Genomic DNA, 25735 nt, shown 5'->3' with positions numbered 1-25735 from the left:
TCCCCCTCCTGGCTGGCTGCAGTATAGGTCATAAACCCCGCCCCCTCCATGTTGGCGGATGGGCCAAACTAACAAAATCAAAGTGCACGTCAAATAAGAGGATTTCTGTCATTTTAGGTAGTTGTGAATTGTGATGCTATAAAAACGGAGTGAAGCGTCATGATTGGCAGCTGTGATTGACTCGTGATTGGTCTGGCGGGTGTATGGGCGGGATTTTGGTACCGCGGCTCCACCGCCTGATTACTACTGAACACACTCTGGCTCCAAAATGACAAGGTGGCGGCACTATTTTTGCTTCACATTTGTACAATGGGATGCAGTGGAGACGCGTCGTCTCTTTATAAACAGTCTATGGTATCTAATGACAAGTGTGTGTCAAAGCCGGATCTATCTTCTTCCTCTGTGTCATAGAGCTCCATTGTTAAAAAGTCCAAAAAATATTAAAAACACCCACTCTCTAGTACACCCAATGTGGATTAATCCGCTGCTGGAAAACAAATGCACTGTTTCTCCTTGTTTAAAAACTATAGAGACCAGCTGTTTCAGGAATATAAATAAATAAATATTTGTGAGGTCTGGGCTTGATGCTGAGGGCCACAGACGGGTTAGGGAAGTCAGAAAGTATTAAGCGACTTGCTAATACACTGTGGGCCAGATGTACGTACATTTGCGAATGTAGCGTTATCAGCGCCACGGCCAACCCGCAGAAAGCGCACGCTGTGATACCTAAGTTTACGTCGTATTTACCAAACCTGCAGTTCATCGGGTAATCAGCGCCTTTCTCCGCCCATTATACCGTAAATTGCGCCGTAGCAAAGCGTTAAGTACTGGTGCTATGAGTGCAGACTGCGATATTTCCACTGCTGATGCTATGACTGTTTGAAATTATCCTGATGCCAATATTTGTAATGTAGCGAGGAGTTTAACAACTGCTGGAATGGAATGTGAACGCTGAGTCGGAGTTTCGATGTCATCTTTGATTTCTTCCAGTAACTGTAATATTGCATGGCTGCTTAATCTGTAATTCTTAATGATTTTCTGTTCACTCAACTGAAAAAAAAATGTGATCCAAGAATCTTTTCAGCTCGTCTCCTTGGCCTATGTCTTCGTCTTGCTCGGATCACTGCTGCCATTTCACCGGGAGGCATATGCCAGGAAACCCGCTTCCAGGTTTACACCTGCTTTTAAGAGGCGGAGAATGTTCACCGCAAAATAGAGGCGCGCTTTCATGGGGCGTTATTTTGTAGATACCGCAGAATACATAATTAGACGCACTTTACGCTTCCCCTCCCATCTCTTTCTGGGAAACTCCCACTTTCCCCTTGACTCTCCCGTGAATGCATATGCATGACACGGAAAAGCGTAATTGCATTGCCATTTTCAGTCCCCACTGCCTGTCTGTACATACAGTCGTGAAAAAATTAGGACACCCATGCTAAAGTTGACTAAAAAGAGGAATAGAAAAATCATCTTTTGGAAATTGATCTTAATGCCTTAATTAAAAAAATGAGGAAAATCCAATCTTTAAGGACACCAATTTTCTTTGTGAATGAATAATGTATAGTAAATAAATAAATAAATGTTATTCCTTAAAATACAGGAGGCATAAGTAAGTACACCCATATGTTAAATTCCCATAGAGGCAGGCAGATGTTTATTTTTAAAGGCCAGTTATTTCATGGATCCAGGATACTATGCATCCTGATAAAGTTCCCTTGGCCTTTGGAATTCAAATAGCCCCACATCATCACATACCCTTCACCATACCTAGAGATTGGCATGGGGTACTTTCCATAAAATCATCTCTCAATGCAAATCAAAGCAGCAATTAGGCTAACTGAAATAAAACCATGCCAATCTCTAGGTATGGTGAAGGGTATGTGATGATGTGGGGCTATTTTAATTCCAAAGGCCAAGGGAACTTTATCAGGATGCATAGTATCCTGGATCCATGAAATAACTGGCCTTTAAAAATAATAATCTGCCTGCCTCTATGGGAATTTAACATAGGGGTGTACTTACTTATGCCTCCTGTATTTTAAGGAAGAACATTTATTTATTTACGATACATTATTCATTCACAAAGAAAATTGGTGTCCTTAAAGGTTGGATTTTTCCTCATTTTTTTAATTAAGGCATTAAGATCAATTTCCTAAAGATGATTTTTTTTTATTCCTCTCTTTAGTCAACTTTAGCATGGGTGTTCTAATTTGTTCACATGACTGTACCTCGCCATGCTTTTACACGCACGTTGCGAAACAAATACGCCTGAAGTGGGTGCAAAAGCGTTAGTACATCTGGCCCTGTGGGTTTGATCTTTTCATGAGATTTGTTGGCAATAAAAATAAATGAATAAAATAAGTTTTGGTTGGAAAACCAGCATGGTAAAGAAGCAGGAGGAATAGTACACGTTGAATGATGCTTTCGTAAACTTCCTGAGAATCCAGCATTGGTTCTTGGTTGCTTGCCGTCAGTGGTGGAGGAAGTATTTAGATCCTTTACTTCAGTAAAAGTACTAATACCACACTGTAAAAAATACTCTGTTACAAGTAAAAGTCCTGCATTGAAAATGTTACTTCAGTAAAAAGTATGTATCATCAGGAAAATGTACTTCAAGTGTTAAAAGTAAAAGTACTTAATGCAGAGAAATCCTCCCATTTTAGAAAGTGGAAAGGATCTAAACAGTTGTGTGTTTAATGGTCTAATCCAGGGGTGTCAAACTCAACTTCACTAAGGGCCCCACTGGAAAATAAGAATCACATTAAGGGCCAGACATGTAGAGTTTATTGACATGCTATTATTCAATCAAAAATGTCAAATAGCTTTGACTGTCATATTGCATGTGTCATATAGTCTTCTCACTTACGGTTTGGACATAAAGTCCTGAAGTCAGAGAAAAAGTTCCTCAGCCATCATAGAAAAAAAGCGCCCAAAAACGTCGGAAAAAGTGAGAAAAACTTTGGAAAAAGCGTCCAAAAACTTCGGCGAAAGTGACAACAACATCGGAAAAAGTTACAAATCATCAAAAAAAAATGACAACAACGTCAGAAGCGACAAAAACTAGGCGGGCCAAAATGTTTTGTGAACGTAAATTAATATGCGGGCCGGATCATAATCTGCGAGGGGCCGGATTTGGCCCGCGGGCCTTGAGTTTGTCACGTGTGGTCTAACCATTTCAGCTGGACTTGTAGGCGTTATATTGCTGGCTAGTTTAATTTACATTAAAACATCAGATTTTATAAACTTCATGTGTTTTGTGTGCAGAAATCTTAATGTGAAAGTAACACATTTTAAAGCTGTCAGATGAATGTAGTGGAGTAAAAAGTTCAATATTTCTCTCTGAAATGTAGCGGAGTAGAAGTAGAACGTGGCGTGAAAAGCAAAGACTAAGGTAAAGTGCAAGTACCTCAAACATGTACTTAACTAGTAAATGTACTTAATTACATTCCACCATGGCATGCCGTCCTCCTCACTTTTCCCGTCTTTCCTGTCTGCCGTCACTCAGACAAAACACGTTCCAAAAAGCCTTCTGTTCTTTCCCCTCCCCCCCCTCATCTTTTCTCTCTCTCTCTCTCTCTCTCTCTCTCTCTCCCCCCCCCTCCATCTATCAGACGGCCAGGTGCTGGAGGATGTTCGCAGGGTGGTAGGGGATGACTCCTACCATCCCCAGCACCCAGGGGAGCTGTGTGCTCGCATCTTCACCACCTGCTACATGGCCAGCGAGAACTCCTCAGAGGACACATGCAGTAGGGCCAGAGAGCTGGCCAATCAGATCGGCAGGTAGGCGGGGACCCCCCCTGAAGGGCTTTAGTTTAAGGGGATTGTAAGATGCCACATGCTAAATAATCTCCGAAGTGGTGTCATTATAAAACACAGCGCTTTCAAGCTGGAGAGAGGAGTTCACTTCGCTGCAAAGAACAAAATACTTTCACCCAGGAAATGCTCGTTGGTTCCTCAGGAGTGTTTTGGTGAAGTAGCATTTAGGGCTGCACAATATCAAATTTTATCGTCATCTCAACATCAACTGACGCAATATACACATCGCGAAAGGCTGCGACATATCGCGAAAGACATTTTTTATGTCAGTTGAAAGAAATTGTCAGTAGAAAAAAAATTGTCAGTAGTCATTATTTTTTAGTGGTGCCTTTTAGGTAGTGGAGTTCAGGCGAGAAAAAGTGAGCGTCATGTAGCGATGACCGTTACGTTTAGGCACCAAAACGACTAGGTAAGTTTAGGAAAAAGATCATGGTTAAAACACTCCCGAGGAACGAACGAGCGTTTCCTGGGTGAAAGTATTTTGTTTTCGCTGCGAAGTGAACTCCTCTCTCCGCCTTCGAAAGCGCTGTGTTTCATGTTGACACCACGTTGCGCTATTATTTTTTCACTGGATGTTGAAGTTCATAAATAAGTGTTTTGGCATGGCTGGCCGAGTGGCTCTATATCCATGGTATGGAGCCCCCCCCCTCTGCCTTTTTCACAAATCGCACCCCGCAAATAAGCATTGTAAAAGATCTATTTGCCTTGCTCAGTTCAGGGTTGTGTGGATGAACACATCTGTTACTGTTCTTTGAGTTGCTTTGGAATAAAAATGTGTCTCTTGGTTTGCAGCACACATATGAATATTAACATAGATATGGCAGTGAAAGGCATTCTGGGTATCTTCTCAATGGTTACTGGAAGGTGGCCTCAGTTTCGCGCCAATGGAGGAAGCCACAGAGAAAACCTGGCTCTGCAGAATGTGCAGGTTAGACACTCAGTCACACTCTCTGTTTGTGTCATCATGGTGTTACCGTCATGGCAGTTTCTCTGCCACTCCTGTCTGTTCCTGACTCAGTTCATCACTTTTTACTCTTTGTATCTATTGTCACATATTCTGACGGTTTAACCACAGTCTTCACACTGATGCTTCTGTAACAACTGTGACCGTGTGTGTGTGTGTGTGTGTGCGTGTGCGCGTGCAGGCTCGGGTCAGGATGGTCCTGGCCTACCTGTTTGCCCAGCTGAGTCTGTGGGCGCGGGGGAAGCCCGGTGGATTGCTGGTGCTTGGCTCAGCCAACGTAGATGAGAGGTATTACTGCAGCTATATCCCGACCACATTAGGGGTGTCACGTTTCCATTTGACTTTTGATTTTAAGGCCACGATTTGATTCAATTTCCGATTAAACATGCTGTTATAGCATTATTTCAACAGCGACGGCAACACCTCAGTAGGAGTCACTAGATGGCAGGAGGGAACTTTACAACATCAGTTTGTAGGGGTTTACAAGGTGCAATTGAATGCACCATTCGTTTAACAAGGTGCACATGAATGCACCATGGGTTCCTGTCGGAGCCCACATGCTTTACCTTCATTGTTTGTTGCCATAACGCACTCGCGTGGAAGGCAAAATGTTGCCACATGGTGACTTCAGGGAAGCGGGAGGGTTTTTCAGTTCAGTTGTTTCTGTTAGCCATGCTGTCTGGAAAAGTGCCACTGCAGGCTACCAGTAAGCTAACGTTAGCCCATTTCTTAAGCTGCATGCTACCAGCCAGTAAGCTACGCTGTGTCGGTTGTGACACCCCTAGACCATAGGCAGGTCTGTGATATTTCATCATCTCAATTCTGGGATTGAAGTTGTTTTATAAGGAAATAGATATACCTCCATAGTTAAGTGACACAGCCTCCATGAGACTAAAAGCCCCTTTACACTGTGGGATTACTGGGCTGGCAGAGACGAAAGGTGACAGTCATTAGAAAATGGTGGTTCGATATCCCACTGTGAGACACAGCTACTGACGGTTGATTTAGAGCAGAGATCTTCAACAGGGGTTCCGGGGCCCCTAGGGGGTCCTCAGAGTTACTGCAGGGGCCACCAAATTATTGTTAATCTTTTGAAAGTTTTTCATTACAAAAAATATTATCTATAACGTGAGAAAGGTGCGTCGGAGGGGGATAAGTAAGTCAAAAGTTGCAAAGAAACTCCCGCACACTGCCTTACTTGTTTCTTTGCAACAGAGATCTTTAAAAAATGAAAATGTCTTAACATGAATCCAACAAGTTATTAGCAAATATAAATCAGCCTATTTGTGAGGGGAAAAAACCACATTGATGATAGGCTTACTGGCGAGGTAAGGTAGTCACTAAGGTAGCCATCCACAGATACAGTTCATCCTAACGATTCACTGTCCAACATAAAAACATGATTTATAAGATTTTATAAACCATGTTTTAATAGCTTAGTATTCTATGCACTGAAAAGGTATGTGGAAAGGCTTTAGGCTGCCCACACGTTATTGTAGGCCGAGTTTAATATGCAACTTCATTTTGTACGATATGTAGGAGGGGTCCCTGCTCCGTCTCTCTCACGGTTAAGGGGTCCTGATTTAGACTTTTGGTGACCAAAGACAGCCTGCATTAAAATTCTTGGATTTAGGAGCAACTTGTTACAATATGACTGCTGCTACGACACATCTACAAACCAACCAATCAGAATTCAACATAAATACACGCACAGAGTACACTTTTACTAAACTTTTCTCCAATTACAACAACTTCTCCTGCTTAGCCTGACAGGGTATTTCACAAAGTATGACTGCTCCAGCGCTGACATCAACCCAATAGGAGGCATCAGCAAGGCGGACCTGAAGAGCTTCCTGCTCTACTGTGTGGAGCAGTTCCAGCTCCCCGCTCTGAGAGGGTAAGCTCAGCCTCACAGAGACTCAACTGTTGGCTAATGTTGAGTTGAACCCAGACACCAAGAAGGTGGAAGGGTTAAAAGGTATTTACCTTCTTCCCTAAACACAAAAACAGTAAACCTTCAGAGGTAGAAGGGAAAGTAGCGCCAGGGTTTATGGGAAAAGTGTTAAAAACACCAGCAGCCTGAGATTGCTCCTTTAATGGTCTTGGCCATACTTTCATTTCTTTGAGTTTATTTTACTTTTGAATAATTGACAACGATACGTGTGTACACATTTAAACATGTATATATTGCATTTATATATATCTATGTATGTTTAGGTTTCATGCCGCCCTTATAAGTTTGTCAAATACTTTGAACCTGCAAACAAAGCATCTGGTGTGGTTTTGGTTTCCTCTGCAGCATCCTGTCTGCCCCCCCCACAGCTGAACTGGAGCCATTAACAGACGGACAGGTGTCGCAAACAGACGAGGTAAGACGTGGAAATGTATCTTTAGACCTTTTTAAAAGGGGACATATCATGAAAGCTTGTGCACGTACATTTGGGTGCCTACCAGCTAACACATTGTAAAATAAAACAAACGTGTGGGCTGCCAGAAAACATGGGATTCAACAAGCCATTCAGAAAAAATGAAAATGAACAAGATACAGTATGTCTCCTTTAACAGAATTGCAATAAAAAAAGAACCAGTCATCTTACAGCTAGCCTGGTGAGCTACCGTTTTCACATTTTAAATAACGTATTGCACATTAGTCCAGTTGGGAGAAAGAAAATGTTTTTACTAGGGCTGTCAGCATTAACGCGTTAATCGCAATGCGATTAAGGGCCGAGCATAATGCGTTAATTTTTTTTAATCGTATTAATCGCATGCCGCCATTTATTCACTTCACTCGGCTTTGCGTCGTGCCTAACAGGATACTATTTTGCCGTACTTCCTCGTAACACATCCTGCTGCTGCAGGAATAGCAGAGCGGATTTGGTGACTTATTCCGGTGCCACTGATATGTCTGCACTTCTCTTTGATGCTCTGAAAACAGACGTTACAGGAAACAGAAACATCGCTGCACGTGACGCTAGTTACACTACACTCAACAGCAGCTAACGTTAGCCTACCGCTAGTAGCTGGATTAAACACAGTTACAATGCTGACAGATAACGTTAAACGGTGTAAAGTGTGACTGTATTTCACTGTAGAGGATTCAACACCGAGATGTAACAATCGGCAGCTGCCGTTGTCGGAAAAAACACAAAGTATCGGTACCGTTTTAAAAGTACCGCTTTAGCACCGGTATCCAAACCAAACAATACCCAACCCTAATATTGACTCTAGATTCAAATGTGTGACTAGATTAAATATATAATAAACAAATACAAATCTTAAAATCAAGTTCATAAAGTCACTTTCTTTGCATTCATTTGATTCCCAATCAAGATAAACTGGTAAGAATGGCTTTCCATTGTTAATATGTACTTAAAAACTGTTCTGAAATGCAAAATAATAGAATTTTAATCATGTGATAAAACATGCGATTAATTATAGAAATTCAACGATTAATCGCGATTAAGAAAATGTAATCGTTTGACAGCCCTAGTTTTTACACATTTTCTGATTCAGTTTGTAAGTATTGTTTTAACTGCAACAGTGAGACTTAAAGGTGCAGTAGGTAAGACTTATAAAACTAACTTTCATATTTGCTGAAACTGACCCAACGTTCCAGTAGAACTGCATGAAGCAGGTCATTAAAGTAAATCCGGCTCCTCTGGCTCCACCTACAGCCTGTAGTGGGATTTGCAGAAATCCACAGCTCCCTGTTCAGATGCACCAATCAGGGCCAGGGGGGGGGTGTCTAACTGCGTGTCAATCACTGCTCATGCACACGCATTCATTCTCCCTTGTTGGGGGGAGGGGCTTAGGAGATCATTTTGGGCTTTAGCGGAAAGGGGGGAGGGACTGAAAAGTTGTCGATGTTTGGCTAATTCCTGGATCTGCGCAGTCCTACCTACGACACCTTTAACAGTCCCTCCAGCTCGTCAATGGAGATATTGAACGGGATATTGGGTGGTCACTGTTGAACTCTATTGGATCTAGGGTTACATTTTCCAAAGTCTGATTCTGTTTAAAAAATGACACATACATAATGCACAAGTCTAACCTCTTCCTTCTTGTTGATGTAGTTTGTTATGGGAAGCATTACAATGCTGTATTGTCGATACAGTGGCCAACTAGCTACCCTGCAGTACAAGAAAAAAGGCTGTTTGCTTAGTTCTATGTCCTCTACATGGATCATCACCTGGACAGCACGATTACTTGGACGTGGATTTATTCCCTGTTTTTAGCGTCATATGCAGTGTTTTCCCTAGGTTTGTCGAAGACTTAGGTGCGCATCTTTGGCGGAGGGGTTTTAGGGGTCCTCCCTCAGGAAAATGTGATGTTCAATTGAAAAAATTGCAATTTGACATCATTTTGGACTATTATTATTACCATATGTGTGTCTAAAACGTTGGAAAAGCTAAAGCAGATAATTCAATCAGGAGAGACTTCGTTGCAAATATGCAAAGGTTTATTTGTACATATGCATAATATGCAATGCACAGAGTCTTTGGAGATTAGACTCCATCGTTGGACTCCCTTCCAAAAAAGGGGTAGAGAAGCCAAGGCATATCCCCTCCCAATGGAGTCTAGACAGTTCATGGCCAACTCCGGTTGGTTTAACTGTAAAGTGCACGCCTCGAAACAGCTGATCAGTTTTAGGAAGCGAGAGAGAGGTGGATGAAGTTTAGAAGACTTCCTGAAAGAATTTACGCTGAGCTTAATAAAAAATAAAAAAATAATAAAAAACTTCAAGACAAAACTTGCTAAAGATGTCCAACCATCATTAGATCTGAGTATTTCGGAGTATCTAACATTTAGTTAGGTTTTGATGCTAACATTGATTTTATTCGGCTTAGGTGCTGCACCTAAGTCTTATAATGGTAGGGACCACCTAGTTATGTATGTCACACTCTGCACATTCCTCATCCTCCTTTTCTTAATTTCATCCATCTTTGTCTAACCACCTGACACGTCCGTCCTCAGGCAGACATGGGGATGACCTACTCTGAGTTATCTGTGATTGGACGACTGAGGAAGATCTCCAAGTGCGGCCCCTTCAGTATGTTCTGTAAACTCATTCACATGTGGAAGGATGCGCTCTCACCCACAGAGGTCAGTTAACTCCTTCACAGTGGGGGATATCTTTCTGCCAGTCTGCTAGGGAGCGTGTAATGCTGTATCTGTAAGTGGCTTTGAAACAATATTGATTGATAATGGCTACATAGTGGAGCTGTTCTGTTAATATTGTGTGTTATGTCTATTAGGGCTGCACTAGATATGTTTTTTTTTATCGTCATCGCGATATCAACCGGCGCAATAAACACATTGCGAAAGTCTGCGTCACACCGCGAAAGAGATTTCTTTTGTGTTAGTTGAAATAAAATATCCGTAAAAAAACTGCACTTTAAAATGTAACTGTCATTCTTTTATAAGTGGTGCCTTCTTTTAATGTTCAATTTGTTCAATAAAAGAATGTTGGAAATGATTTCCTTTCGTTTGTTTGTAATTCAACAAGCAAGTGGTATTTTAGCAGAACACTGAAAGCAGCAGAAGTGCAGAACGGAGTACACTCTAAAATTGTATTTTCTTTCTTGCAAGAAATATCGTTATCGCGATATTCAACAACGTTATCGCACATTCTCCTCATATCGTGCCGCCCTAATGTCTATATTGTTAAATGGCAGAGTAAAACTAAACCAAACTGAAGTCCCGTCTGAATGTTTGACATAGTAATACCGCTAACAGCTCTGCACTTTAGCTGCTTGAGCTAACGTTAACGTTTCACAGAGTGACAGTAACAGCTCTAAAGCCTGAAGGTGTCAGAGCTTTCCAGATGAGGAGCTTTAAATGATCATATGATGTGCTTAATAGTTGAATGAGAGATTTCAGCCACTCTTTGAAAATGTGTCTGTTAAACACTGATAATAAATATTGTGCATTCAGCACATAGACTGTAAAAATAGTGGACGTAGCATCAGTGGCGTCACCTTTTGGTTTGTGGACTGCCGATTTGAAGCCTCGCCTTTGGCAATTTTGCCTTCGCAATTTTGGTTTTTTGAAAAAGGACGTGACGGTTTTTCCTGGATCTTCGCAATCCTACCTACGGCACCTTTAAATTACCAGCTAACACTAGAGGAGGCTAGCTAGCTTGATTAGCAGAACGCTGAACAAGAAATATTTAAGCAACCTAAATGTTCCCACTTACATTGATGGAGTGAAAACACAGTGAGAGGGTGAAAGTTTAAGACAAAAACATAGACAACAGCCAAAAACAAGTTCAGGTCTATTTTAATGTCCACAGTGCCATGGTTAGCATTGCTAAGCTTCTGTCCTGATTTGACAGGTCGACGTGAAGCCACGCCCCTAAAGCATCCCCTGCTTTATCGTCTATTTTAAAAAGAATGGGACCATAATTTACAAAATGATAATAAACATCATGCTGCGTTGAAGAAGACTTGAAACTAGCGATTGAGGCCATAAACTCATTATGAAAATGTTTGCTGAGGTAATAAATCAAGTGAGAAGGAGGCTCATTTCCCCATACACTTCTATAGCAACGACCAGTGGAGTCGCCGCCTGCTGGAAATGAGATAGAATGCAGCTTTAACGAGCTTCCACATTGGTTTTACTTTTCAGACACGCAAGCTTTGTCCATTATTTTTCACAGTCTATGATTTAGCAGCTGATAGCAAGACCTTTACCTAAAATTAACAGTGTATTGTCTTCTTTCTTTAGGTTGCCCAGAAGGTCAAGCACTTCTTCCGCATGTACTCCATGAACCGCCACAAGATGACCACGGTGACGCCGTCCTACCACGCCGAGAGCTACAGCCCCGATGACAACCGCTTTGACCTCCGACCTTTCCTCTATAACACTCGCTGGACCTGGCAGTTCAGGTGCATCGACCAGGTAGCAATAGTGCAGCAACTTCCCTTTCACTTCATTCGCATGTTAGAATTAGCCTGGCTCCGCCCTCCTACGTACTTCCGCTCAATTTTCATTTTCCTTCAGTACATTGTCTGGGTTTGCGGTATATTTGCGGGTTTTCTCCGGCCAATCTTTACCTGTCCAATCAGCGAACAGAGGAGTGGCTGAGAACGATGACGTTGAGGTCGTACACTAGAGTAGTTCCGTAATGGCGGCGGAGAAAGATGCGAGCGAAGCCATTCGGTCCGTTGTGGCAACGCTGCCGAATATCCAGAAGTTAAAGCCCGAGAACCAAGAACAATCTTTTGTTGAGTTTTGTTGGTGGCCATGATGTTGTGGCCCTCCTCCCCACGGGGTTCGGGAACAGTTTGATTTTCCAGTTCTCTCCGTTAGGGGTGAAGGAGTTGGCTAGGCTGAACGCTAGCGATGCTAAGCCCACGTCACGACTAAACGTTAGCGATTGGTTATGGCAGATCCAGAGTGGCTCTGGGCAGATCCAATAGTTTTAAACTTCAACAGAGTACCCGCTTGTCAATGGAGAGTGGCCAGACTCTCTGTACAGATGAAATGTACCACAGTCTGGTAGGACCAGGCTATGTTAGAATGTGAGCTAAACAGGAAAGTACAACATGACAGAGGAAAGGACAATAGTGTAGACATACTGTACAGCAATGAACTGTGAATGAGCATAGTCGTCTATGGTGTTTGGTACAGCTGGGCTTTTATCTAGAGTTGTTTCCGATACCGATACCAGTGTCGGAAAAGCCTCCGATACCGCCTAAAATGCTGGTATCTGTATCGGGAAAAAAAACTGGAGTTTAAGCACAGATCCGATACCACGTGATTTAGCCCAGAAGGAAATCTACTTTAAAAGCAGTTTATTCATGTTCTTTTTCCGCTATGACTGACTGTCAAACTGAAAAAAAAGGTTATGTACAGGGGTGGTACGGTTCATGAAAAAACCTCCGAACCGCTTGGTTCGCTTGTCTCGGTTCGGAGCGTGTGTGTGTCGCACGGTTTCATCAGTACACTGTTAATGTGCACTAACCACTTACTGCAGTAGTGCCCACTTTCAACGCCTGTGTTAAAACACTCACCGGAAACGACGAGGGGGATGAGCGTGACGAACGCAACACATGGCAGCTGATTGGACGAACGCGTCACGTGGTTCTTGCTGCTCCCGAATTTCAAAACAGACTTTAACGGCGTCTCGTTCTGAGTACGATCTCGTATTTTACGACACTAGTTCACCGAAAAGTGTTTCTGACAACATTTTAAGCGAGAAATGGGCCATGCGGTTGCTGAATCCGTCTGCTTTTTTGATCGACAAAGGTCAGTTTAAAAGATTTTCGTCAGATTTTGAGGGTGGGGCGCTGTAGGTCACGCCACGTGCAGAAATGGTAAGTGGGAGAGATGAGGAAGGCTGCCCGGAGTTGGAGGATGCGCCAGCGTCGTATATAGTCTGGTGTGTGGGAACATTTTGGATTTCATGTTACCTATGATGACAGCGGAAATAAAACGATAGATAGAACTGCCACTGTGTGCATGTATTGTGCAACATGCATTCAATATGCTAATTTTAGCTATATATCATATATGCTGAAGTATATTTCTGGAGTGTTAAAGATTAAAAGAAAAAATAACAAGAACCGTACAGAACCGAAAACCGTGACCCGAAAACCGTGATACGAACCGAACCGTGGATTTTTTGAACCGTACCACCCCTAGTTATGTAGCATTCAGTGTTTGTTCATGTTTCACAAAAAGTTAATCCTGAGCCAGGCCATACAATGAAGATAGAAATCCCATCACATCCATACAGGGATAGTAGTATACAGCTGTTAACCCTCCTGTTGTCCTCGGGGTCAAATTGGACCCGTTATCAAAATATGGGTTTCTTTTCCAACCAAATTACCGAGAAAATAACATGGATGGTTCCATGTTCGCAAGTACAGATAATGATCACTACTTTTCTTGAATTTTGAGTTGTTTTATTCAATATTATAACGGTTTCTAAACAGTATTCTGACTCAACTTTGACACACACAAATCTTATCTTATCTTATCCAACATGCATTCCTCTAATATTAGTCAAAAGAATTCATAATTTCAGCTTTTTTGACTCAAAAATTAGGTATAATTTAAAATTCCAACGAGGTTTATTGACCATGATTTCCGAAAAATAAGTGTAACACTAGTGGTAATAAGTTGGTGCCCGTGGCGTGTATACAGTACTGGTGGTAGCGGACAAAAGCGTCAACAGTAAAAAAAAAAAAAAAATAAAGCGACAAAAAAGTCAGAAAAAAGGGTAAAAGAAAAGGGACAAAAACATCAGAAAAAGTGTCAAAAAAGGGGACAAAAATGTCAAAAGTGTTTCAATGTTTCTGTTTTCTATTTTGACCCGAGAGGACAAGAAGTGCATGGTCGGCGGGGTAAGACAACACTATATGACACACTGGTATCGGATCGGGACTCGGTATCAGCCGATATGCAAGTTCAGGTATCAGAATCGGTATCTGGGAGCAAAAAATGGTATCGGACCATCTCTACTTTTATCGTTGGCTGAGTAAACATCTTTATAAAGTTGTTTCCACGTTTCTTTTCCTTTCCCACAGGTGTCCCAGGAGACGGCAAACACCCCACGGCAATAAGAACCTGAGGTCTTCATTGTCCAGTGACTATCCATCCCAACTGTGAGATCAAAAAGATCATATATTATTTGGTGATTTTGTGTAGCTTTCAGTCAAGCCAAATACTTTGTACTGTGTTTGCAAGCGCAGGGCCAAGCAGGGGTCAGAATCACTTTTCTGGGACTATATAGAACCTTTGTTCTACCCAGTGGTGGAATGTAACCAAGTACATTTACTTATGTGCTGCAAGTACAAATTTGAGGTACTTTTCTGGAGTGTTTTTTGCTACTTTTATACTTTTACTCTGCTACATTTGTCTGACGGCTTTAGTTACTTTTCAGTTTTTCCTCCCCTTCCTGTCCAGTGAAGACCATGTATCACCAGATGTGTCGATGTTGAATGTTTGTGGAAAAAGTCAGATGAATGTGCTCTTTTTTTTTTTTCTGACACAATGGAAAGTTTTAAAACTTTTTAAAAAGACGTGGTTCTCACAGGACAGCGACACTACAAACACATGGGCCCTATCTTGCACCCGGCGCAGCGCGGCGCAAAGCCCGACGCAAGTGTCTTTGTTAGTTTAAGACCGACGCAGGTGTCTGTTTCCAGTCCAGCGCCCGCGTCGTTTAAATAGCAAATGCACCTGCGCCCATCTGTGCGCCCATGGGCATGCTGGTCTCTTACAGGGAGGTGTGTTCAGGTGCATTCTTGGCGTATTGCTATCTGATCGCGCCATTGACCAACAAAAACCTGGTCTAAAGTCAATAGCGCAGCATTTCCTTGTTATTTTAACAGCGAATTAGTGAAATGCGCCTAGGCTCGTGCACAGCACACGCACACTATGCTTGTTACACACACACACAGGGAAGCGCAGCAGCACACAAACATGCAAAAGATTACAAATAAAAATATTACGGTGCAAATCCGCCATCATAATAGCAATGCGCCAAGGTACAAACGCGCCTGGCTTTTTAAAGGGAACGGGAGATGACACTCTGATTGGTTTATTGCATGTGACGCCCAAAACACACCTATGAATTAATGAAGACACTAAGTACAACCCTTTTGGACCCTTTTTTCCGCCGTCAAACTAGCAAAAAGTTGATTTGGACACGCCCTAAACGCACCTGCGCCATGCTCTTCACGTTGTGTGCTTAGATCGTTAAAACAGGGCCCGTGATGTTATAGCATATGATGCACTGCTGTAAATGAAACTACCCAACCGTATATAAAGCACGTACAATTATAAAGCAACTCCAAACATCCACAGCAGTAAAATGCAACACACACATTGATGCAGCAGGAATATTAATCCAGAAACATCAGATAGAATAAAAAATAAAAAAAAACACTGACAGGGAAACTTGTACTGCATGTTAAGGACTTTCCCTTTCATACTTTTAAGTACAGATCTTCACAGTATGGTATAAGTACTTTTACTGCAGTAAAGGGTCTGAAAACTTCTTCCAGCACGGTTTCTACCTCAGCCCTCGTCACATTTGTGACACAAATGCAGTCATTTATGCAACCTTAGCCTTATGCCTTTAAGAAAAAAAATCTACAAACGATACCATCTTGAATTTGCTTCAGCATATCCACAGAATTGTATTTCAGAGATTGTATTTATTAGAAATATGACTGCCTGTCAAAACCATGGTTGTACACATATATATACATATATTCTGTATTATGTACTGTATGTAAAGCAATTGGTTTACCCTAATAAATCCTCCTTTTACTTTACAACACTCTTTTTTTATTTTTAGGTACTGTATAACTACACAAAAAAGGCTATTTACATTATGGTTCACTATGGTACAATCTCCACAGCGCTGTGTCAGCGACGGAGTATGGTCTGGCTACACCACCTATCTATTCCAACCCTTTCTCACTCCGAACTCGTAAAATACGGACGCTTGGGCAGTGGCTGTCAGCGTCCTTCAGCGTGCGTGTAGAACGCACCGGGCAGAGCAGCAGCTACGCGGTGCTTGAAAATGACGTAGCGTTAAGAGCGACAACGGTAGCGAGTAGTACGAAAGCCCAAAAATCTGCATAGGGAGGTTGGTTGAGGTGGTGGATGGATCAAACAACACAGGACTTTCACCCAGGAGACCGGGGTTCGTGTCACGTTTCCTAAACCATCCCATTCTTCTTTTCCTGAACCCAACTGTCCCGTTCTTGTCTCGCGTGTCATGGAAATGTAAGCTCACTCACGGCCTTTTCCTTAACCTAACTGCGTCAAAAGTGACGCCAACAGTCCCGACCAATCGCGATTAGATAATGCGTGTTTAGATATGACACTAAAGGAGACTTTTAGCATCATTAACAACACCAAAGGCACCTGACCGAGCGTCCGTATTTTACGCGATGGGAGTGAGAATGTGTTGTCTATTCTGGGATAGGAGAAAAAAAACCTGTAAACCAATCAGACTAGTCCTGGGAGGCGCTAAGCCCCGATACGTGCCAGATGTCAGGCTTTATCCCAGCACTGTATGTCCTTTGACGTAGACTATATAACAGTTGGTGCCTCAAACTATTTAGGTGTAAAACATACATAGGATTGAAGATAGTATATATTTTTTGTTTAGGGCAAGCCTATAACAAGCTGAAGAGTCTTCAGCCATGCCCGCGGCTCAAGACTGAAGACAAAAGAATGTGCTGGTTGAATTGGTTGTCAGCTAGTCTCGCTTTGCCAGACCTTCCTCCACCACAGCTCTGCGGAGGAGGGTCTGGCTAGTCCACACAGCATTCCTGGATGGGAGAAAAAGGTGCTCTGGTTTATTGGCATTTCTTTAAACCAATCACAATCGTCTTGGGCGGCGCTAAGCTGCAAAAAAGCCTCGGGAAGGAACTTTTGTGTAAGTTTAAAAGTTGTTTTAGTGGTGCAACAGAGAACCCAGATTGGACAGATAGTCTAGCTAGCTGTCTGGATTTACCCTGCAGAGATCTGAGGAGCAGTTAACCATAGTCCTCAGAAATCCACCGGAGTTTAGAACGTCAACACAAAGGAAGGCCACCAAGGCAACTGATATCTGGCCTAAATGAGTGCCTAATTAACATGTTTCATGCTTAGTACTGTGTTTGTATATCTCCCACTATCTACATATAATATAGGTGTTTTTTTTCTTACATTACATTCAATGTGTTATCTGCCAGGGCCTCTTGTAGCACTGCTGCTCCATACTTTATTTTTTTTATCGTTAAGGTTATCAGGTTATTTTCCTACTATGACAAGTCAAAAATGTCTGCTATGAAAAAGGTCCATTAAGCACTAGAGTATGTTTCCCCCCTTGGTGTGGTTCGTTTTGGCAATGCGGCAATCGGACTCGGCTGCAGGCCAAAAAGCACCAAAAGGACCAAACAAGCGCCTGTACGCTTTCAAACGAACTTTCGAACCGACCTAACTGTGTACTCCTGAGTCTGAGCTAATGTCTCCTGTAGTCAGGTGTGCTTTGCAATCGATGCAGCAGAGCAGCCAAACTGTATCAGCTTTCGGTGTTTCTTGCACAGAAATAGACTGCAGCACTCGCATCTCCGTGGTCAAACCAGCCGCCGCTAAAGTTGGAGACAGACACCGTCAGAGCAGAGCGACGTCTCAGTGACCAGAGCAGACGTAGTAACGTCGTTCGCGAAACAAAGTTGTATTGTTTAAATGAAATGAGCTGGTTTAACCATGGAGATGCAAGAAATGTGCACTAGTCCAGAACACAGGACCTTCTTCCTGTATTTACTGTCTTGCCCTTGCCCCAGACACATCTGACCAATAAGAGGAGTGAACGTTCTAGTGTGGTTGTCAGTGCCCGATCCGTACCGCCTGTAAGATCCGTTCTGCGCATGCGCGTAATTACGTAGTAGAAAACTAACAATGTCCCTGTGGGATTTACGCCAATGCGTGCATAGAGCTGTGAAGTTTGCCGGTGTTCGCGCAGGCGTAGAACTGATCAGGCGGTGTCGTCATCATTCCAGAGATGGGGACTCAAGTCTGAGACTCGGACTCGAGTCACACTTAAGTCACACAAAGTGACTTCAGACTTGACTCGGACTCGAGCTTCAAGACTCATCAACAACCTGTTTTCATGCTGTTATTACTTTTTAAATCTAAATGTATTCATGTATTTCTATTTTCTTTTATTGGCGCATATACGTTGGGGAAACGTACGACGAGCTGCATGTCCCCTGCCCTTTGCCATAATGTGCAACGTAACGCATGCGCTATGCCTTATGTGCGCGCACTCACATATCAAAAAATACATTGACATGGCGACACCAAGTCCTCCCGGAGTCGTCCCTTTTGTCATTAGTTTTGCTTTCAATAACTTGGTAAATAGAGGCCGTAAGCAAACAGCTACATGCAAGGTGTGTGGCACCAAGATAAATGATGCCGGAACAACAACGTGGAATTTTATCAGGCATCTCAAAACACACCCAGATAGGTCAGTCACTTGCTAATGTGAAAAATAAGTATATCGTCACAGGGAACAAGCTAACCATCGCAAAGTGTTGTGTTAATGCTGGGAACAGGCACATTGTATCTTTATAGTTGTATCCAGATCAGATGGCCAGAGACTTGAGACTTGACTTGGACTCGTGGCAAAAGACTTGAGACTTGACTTGAACTTGGCCCTCAAAGACTTGAGACTTGACTTGGACTTCCAAAAAATGACTTGTGAACATCTCTGCATCATTCTGACATGCAATAGCCTAGCCTACTTATGACTTTAAAAGTCAAAATGTGATTATTTTGACTTGCAGTGAGTTTTTTCAAGATTATTTTTTTGGGGCTTTTCTCTTTATTTGAAAGTGGATATACATGAAAGGGGGAGAGAGAGAGATGGGGGATGACATGCAGCAAAGGGCCGTAGGTCGGATTCGAACCCAGCTCCGCTGCAGGACTCAGCCAACATAGGGCCAACGTTCTTACTGGGGTGAGCTAAGTGTTTTTATTTTTTAACATTCCAAACATTTCATCATTTTTTTCCCTTCTTTTTCTGTCGGAAATGGGCTTCCATATACCCTACCTGACAGCTGGGAAGAAGCTCCGACACAAGAACATGACGGGGGGTACTCTATCCGGCCGGGCCCGTTGAGGCGACCCTGCTTACCTATACAGTATTTTTTTCTTTTCTTTTCTTTACGTTTTCTAACTACCTACTGCTTGCTTCTGCAACAAGCCACATCATTTCCTCCCCGGAATATTGAAGGTTCTTCTCATGTCATCGCTGTCAGAGAGCCTATCTTCCCGCTCCTCCGTAGACTGCAGCACGTGCACTGTGCTGTAGGTGGAGTTTGTGTTTTTAAAGTCAGTGTAAAGTGATACTTGAGGACAGGACGGGAGGGTGGAGCAGAGCAGAGAGAGACTTCCTAAAAGCACATTCCTCTGCCCTCAGCTTGAGGCTCGTTACGCTGTTTGAAGCTAACTGTGACTGACACTTTGACTTGTCACTGGCTGAACAGACGGACTAAACTCAGCTCCACGGTTCACCAGAGCAGATTTCACTCCGTCTCCTACCGTACTTCTACTTTCACTTTCCCCGCGGAGGAGCGGAAAACAACTTCAACAGAACTTGTTGTGTTTCCTGGATGGAAACGGAGAGTCTGCTGACCGGGAGTGTGAACGGAGTGTCCGGGGACTATGGCTCCTTGCCGGGCGCAGAGGACCGCGGGGCCCCGGGCAGCAGACGGACGTCGTACACTGTGGCCGGGGACTTGTGCACGGTCGGCGGGGACACAGGTGAGTGGAAGTGTATTAGCACACCCTCAGGTCGGTTTGTTATTCGGTACAAAAACCAGTGGAAGATTATTATGATCTTTATATAGCAATACAATAGTAAAAGTCCTGGTACATGAAAAGTCCCATATTCAAAACTTTACTCAAATACAGTAGTTGAGGAAGTCTACAGATCATTTACTTAAGTAAAAGTAGCCTACAGAATGGGTTACCACACTGGTACACACTCTGTTACAAGTAAAAGTCCTGCATTGAGTACTTACGTAAAAGTGTGTAAGTATAATCAGGAAAATGTACTTACATTACAAATTAAAGTAGCCTACTTAATGCAGAAAAATCCTCACATTTTATAAACTACAATACATCCAAACAGGGCCGGCTCTAGTCCTTTGGTTGCCCTAGGCGAGATTGAGTTTTGCGCCCCCTCCCCTAGTCTCGCATTGCCAGATCTCCACAGTACTGTGTCAGCGATAGAGTAGCAGTGTATGTTCATTTTAGTTTCTAGCTTGCATGTAAGTTAGACGGCACCAACATTTGGTCTAATCATAACTGGTCTGGCAACACAAAGGACAGGGTTTTGTTTCCAGATTTGTGTGCATGGTGACTTATGATGTGTCTGGGGGTCCTCCCCCTGAACATTTTGAACATTAAACACTTCATATCCTGCATTCAGGTGAATTTTTATGCACCTATTTCTACCTTTTTCTGAATCAATTTATGCTGGAATTCTCTTTATGTAAAGGGAAACATAGATTACAATCCAAATATAAAAACATAATGGAATATATTGCAGTAAGGCTCTCAGGCATTCTGTATTGCTTTCATCTATTTATTCTCCTGTAGATTGACTTTTCTAATTATATCTGAGTCAGCACACATCATTTACTCCTAACTCCTCTTTTGCGTCTTTTGTTTGTCTAGTTCGCCTATAGCAATCGCCAGCCCTGCATCCCAACAGTTAAACTGTCAATCAACTCAGTGTTTAATGGTCTAACCATTTCAGTTGGACTTAAAGGCCGTTATATTGTATTGTAATTAACTAACTAGTATCTAAAGCTGTCAGATGAATGTAGTGGAGTAAAAATATTTTCTCTCTGAAATGTAGCGGAGTAGAAGTAGAAAGTGGCATGAAGAGAAAAGACTCAAGTAAAGTACAAGTACCTCAAATGTGTAAGTACAGTACTTGATTAAATGTACTTGGTTACACTCCACCACTGGTGGTGGAATAATATTCAGAGCCTTTAGTACAGGGGCCTTCAACGTTTTTTAAGCCAAGGACCTTTTAACTGAAAGAGAGACAGATCAGGGACCCCCTACCATATATTGTATAAATTAAGTTGTATATTAAAGTGGACCTACAATAACGTGTAGGGCGGCCTAAAGCCTTTATACATAGTTTTTTTGCGTAGAATACTAAGCTATTAATAGAGCTGGGCGATATAGAAAAAATCTAATATCACGATATTGTTGACCAAATACCTCAATATCGATATTGCGGTGATATTGTAGGGTTGATAATTGGTGCTTACAAAAAAATATTTACGCAATGATCATCATTAATGTGTATATAATAACTAAGTGGGTAAAAGCAAATAATGGAAAATCTAGAACAGTCTGGTAAGTTCAAAACATTCCATCACTTTACTGTAATCCAGCCATTAAAACCAGGGACAGACAACACTTGTGTCATATCACGATATTACGATATCCAGTCTCATATCACGATATCGATATAATATCGATATATTGCCCGGCCCTAGCTATTAAATAGCCTAAAAATTGTCGGCATGATTTTATAAATCATGTTTTAATGTTGAACATACATGTAGCACAGTATATCCTTATGATGAATGTATCTGTGGATGGCTACCTTATAGTGACTATACCTTACCTATAGGCCAGTAAGCAGTGGGGATTTATATTTGCTAAAATGATGTTGGATTCGTGTTAAGACTTTTTCATTTTTGATGATGATTTTCTTATTACTAGCCATCGAGACGTATTACGTCTCTCGCCCGTGCAGACTGTACGCTAAAGTCGGCGTCGCTTCAGTGTGTTCCGAGGCACTTTTTTGAGAGACGGGAGCCGACTGATCAGTCCGACTATCCTTTTCTGCAGACGGTCGGCCGTCGGGTTGGTGTATCAGAACCTTTAGGGTCCCGGACCCCCTGTTGAAGATCCCTGCTTTAGTACAAGCACAGCAATGCAAAAGTCCTACAACAAAAGTCCTACAACAAAAGTCCTATAGGCATATTCAAGACTTCACTCAAATAAAAGTAGGCCTACAAGTAGCCTATTAACTAACAACCTAAAGTTATTCAGAAAAATAGTCCCCATCAACATGGCAGGCCACCCCACCTATAGGGCCTGGCACCAGTAAACTGAGTAATAAATGAAGTGAGTATTCCACTTTGTTAGGCTCTTTAACAAGCTAATCGAGTTAAAGCAGCAGTGATGTGTCCTGTGACTCAGATGAAAGGTTTCCCTCACTGTCGGGCACTTTATGTTCAGATCCACTAAGGTTTTATAGAATTCTAATACCACATCAGGTTCACGACGTGTTATTAGAGGACTTTCATAGGGATGGGTCTATATGCTGATAGTAGGCAACAATTACAAGAACGTTTTGAAGGTTGACAATGGAAAGGAACAGAGCGATGTTTGGGGAAATCCTTGTTTCCCTGTCTGACACAGAGTCAGAGGAAAAGATCGGTTTCATGTCTGCATGCCCAGTACAGAGATAGTCCTGTGATGTTTTTAGCCCAGCTTAGCACAAAGACTGGAAAAAGAGGGAAACTACTACCATAGCTCCATCAAAACGGCAACAACTACAAGACCATCTTATTTTAATGTTGCACCCTTTTAGCTTGCGATCTAGACACCAATACATCCCAGAGTCCCCATTTGTTTAGTGCTATGACAGTGTGCAAACCTGGTAACCTCAGTATGAGGACAGGTTGGTATAATCAATTCAAATATAAGTGTGTTTTCACATGTAGCCCTTATTATGCAGGACAGCTGAAGATGTGAAAGGGGAGAGAGAGGGAATGACATGCAGCAAAGGGAAGCAGGTCAGAGTTGAACCTGCGACAGGGACGGAGCCTTGGTACATGGGGCACACGCTCTACCAGATGAACTATCCAGGCATCCCTCCTTTTCACACCTGAAAGCCCGAACCAAGGTCAGGACCAAGGTTCATGTTTTTGTTACGTTGTATTCATTTGATCCGGTTAGTTTTGGTTTCACACAGCAGTTATGCAAGCGCACTAAAGAACTCTACATGATATATCTACGTCATGTCGTCATCACATATGTGATACTTGTCATTGATTGGTTTTAGGGGTGGGAATCGATTGGCACCTCACGATTCAATCCTAAACCGATTATCGATGCATCTCAATGCAACAATTTTTTGATGTACATTTCCATGCATGATTTTTAAAAATATACATATAAATCTGAGTTTGCTACTCAGAGTTACACACAAGTTTTAATGAAATGTTTTGTCTACTGGAGGTTTTTATTTTGTAGTCATTTCATGCTTAAGCCTTAAACATGCTTGTGAAAGACACTTTCTCTCCCAGTAATGTTCCATGTCAGAGGCTCAGTCATGTTTGAAGGTGGAGAATTGGCTTCTTAGAACATGAAACATGAAGGTGGTAGATGAACAGCCGACGTGTTTTGCCTAATTATTTTATGTATATCTTATTAGATATATATTTTTTCCTTTTGGCCATTTTTGTGTGTTTTTTTCTGCACTCTTGCCTAAACTCTAAGCTGTTGTCCATTAGCCCATCCTCTTTCAGTCACTCTGTTTTCTGATTGGTACACATTTTGATCGATTGATTATTAACTTATCAGAATTGATAATCGAATCGTTCTAGAGAGAATCGCGATGCATCTAAGAATCGGTTATTTTTCCCACCCTTAATTGGTGTAAAACTGCATCGTATCCTCTTTCTGGTGTCGGAATTTTTTCTGATTGCTGCGCTTCCCGTGCTACTGCGGCTCTTTTTGTTTTGTTGCGTTAACCCGGGAACTTTACTTGGGTTTTGAGGAGCTACAGCATTTATTCAGAGACTAGAGATTCTCAGGGCTAAAATACATACAGGTCAAAAGGCAAGAAGAACCTGAAGCGTGTTGTGTTCACAATGCACAGGTGAAGAGAACCGCAACAAAGACTTGGTCTGAGTACGGTTTGTTCCAGAGGGTTCTGAGTACCTTTGGAGTTTTCACATACGCAGAAAAAATGCAGACTAATAGGTAGGGGTGGGGGGGGGGAAATCAAAACAGCATAGTATCGCGATATTTTCCATGGCGATACTGTATCGATACACAGACGCCAAGTATCAATCTATTATTATATATGTGTTGGTCAGTTTGTCTCCTTAACAATCCCATTTTGCAGCAATAAACTTGAAGTGAGATGAACAAACAGAAAAATGTATCTTTTTAGATAAAACAGATGTTGACAAAGTTTCCTTTTGGGGACATCATTTGAAATTGGGAAAAATTTGAAGTTGGAAAAAAGGTAATACATTGCAACATATCGCAGAATATGGCAATATGTTTAAAATTGCAATGATATCATATCGTGATGATATCGTATAGTGATGATATCGTATCGTGATGATATCGTATCGTGACGATATCGTATCGTGAGGCCTCTGGTGATTCCCACCCTTACCAATAGGTAGGGCTGGGAAAATTGTACGTATCGTGATTTCTTTTTCGACGGTTTTTAAAATGGATCCTGTGTCAGTGGTGTTGAAAGTCATTCAGTGCAGCATTTTCTCTGACAGATTCTGTTTCTCGACGACTGCTGCAACAAGTGTGAGATAGAAGTGCAGCTCACACCTGTTTATCCTCTGCGGTGTGTGTGTGTGTGTGTGTGTTTCAGCAGTGTGTTGCAGCCGTTTTAAGTATTGTCCTGTCAGTGGTACCCACCACCATGACACATCCTGCTGTGAAGGGTTGAATCAGCAACACCAAGTGTGTGTGTGTGTGTGTGTGTGTGTGTGTGTGTGTGTGTGTGTGTGTGTGTGTGTGAGAGAGAATATGCTTGTGTGGCCAGCACTGAGTCATCATGTCTGTCTCTATGTAACTGCTGGATGGAAAAGTTACACTCATTAACCATAATCACATGACCGCTGTATAGCCCTGAGTCTCCAAAAGGTTCTACCCTATTCTGTTCTGATCTATTCAATGCTTCTCTATTTCATTTAACACATTCAACCAGTCACTAAATAGTTTGCTTGACAGTTTTGTCCAAATCTTACAGTTGTTAACAAATAGCCGATTCAATGTCACATTACGCTGGAACAGGGGTTTAGACCTAGTGTAGGAATTTATACTAAAAATGTGACCGTAATTGACCGGTCTGGCCCTAAAAAAAGGCCAGACTTAATCTGACTGAATTTTAAGGTCACTTCACTCTGAATGGCGTTCGTTTACTGGTAGATCAGAGAAATAAGACTCAGGATTCGTCCAGTTAAAGCGTTAAACAAGCTTTAGTGAAAAATGATATTGCAAAATACAAGAGTGTATGCATACAGATCAGATACTATACAGGTCTACCTTTCACCTATTGGTCAGTCAAAGATTCCCCCAGCATCTGATGCCCTAACTTAAAATGCTCTCTTATTTATCCAGTTCCATCCCAAACTCTTGTGGTGCTGTCAT

At 42.2% G+C, this 25735-nt stretch overlaps 2 protein-coding genes across 3 annotated transcripts in view; both read left to right on the top strand.

Annotated features, from left to right (window-relative positions):
• Positions 1-15466, top strand: part of nadsyn1 (NAD synthetase 1) — a 33819-nt gene extending 18353 nt beyond the window's left edge. The window contains exons 14-21 of the mRNA XM_078253999.1: positions 3612-3780; positions 4609-4744; positions 4962-5068; positions 6546-6677; positions 7080-7149; positions 9755-9883; positions 11507-11680; positions 14314-15466. Of these exons, the coding sequence (XP_078110125.1) occupies positions 3612-3780; positions 4609-4744; positions 4962-5068; positions 6546-6677; positions 7080-7149; positions 9755-9883; positions 11507-11680; positions 14314-14349 (953 nt within the window). The 3' untranslated portion in view covers positions 14350-15466. The remainder of the gene's footprint in view (positions 1-3611; positions 3781-4608; positions 4745-4961; positions 5069-6545; positions 6678-7079; positions 7150-9754; positions 9884-11506; positions 11681-14313) is intronic.
• Positions 15467-19613: 4147 nt separating this feature from the next.
• The window catches only part of tpcn2 (two pore segment channel 2), a 47869-nt gene continuing 41747 nt past the window's right edge, over positions 19614-25735 (top strand). For both annotated transcript variants that reach the window (XM_078253895.1, XM_078253830.1), the window contains exon 1: positions 19614-20056. In XM_078253895.1, the coding sequence (XP_078110021.1) occupies positions 19906-20056 (151 nt within the window). In that variant the 5' untranslated portion in view covers positions 19614-19905. The remainder of the gene's footprint in view (positions 20057-25735) is intronic.

This window comes from Sander vitreus, chromosome 1 (genome assembly GCF_031162955.1).
Source record: "Sander vitreus isolate 19-12246 chromosome 1, sanVit1, whole genome shotgun sequence".
In the NCBI taxonomy this organism is placed as follows: domain Eukaryota; kingdom Metazoa; phylum Chordata; class Actinopteri; order Perciformes; family Percidae; genus Sander; species Sander vitreus.
Note: the sequence above shows the minus strand (reverse complement) of the source record. Positions and strands in the feature narration are given on the sequence as shown.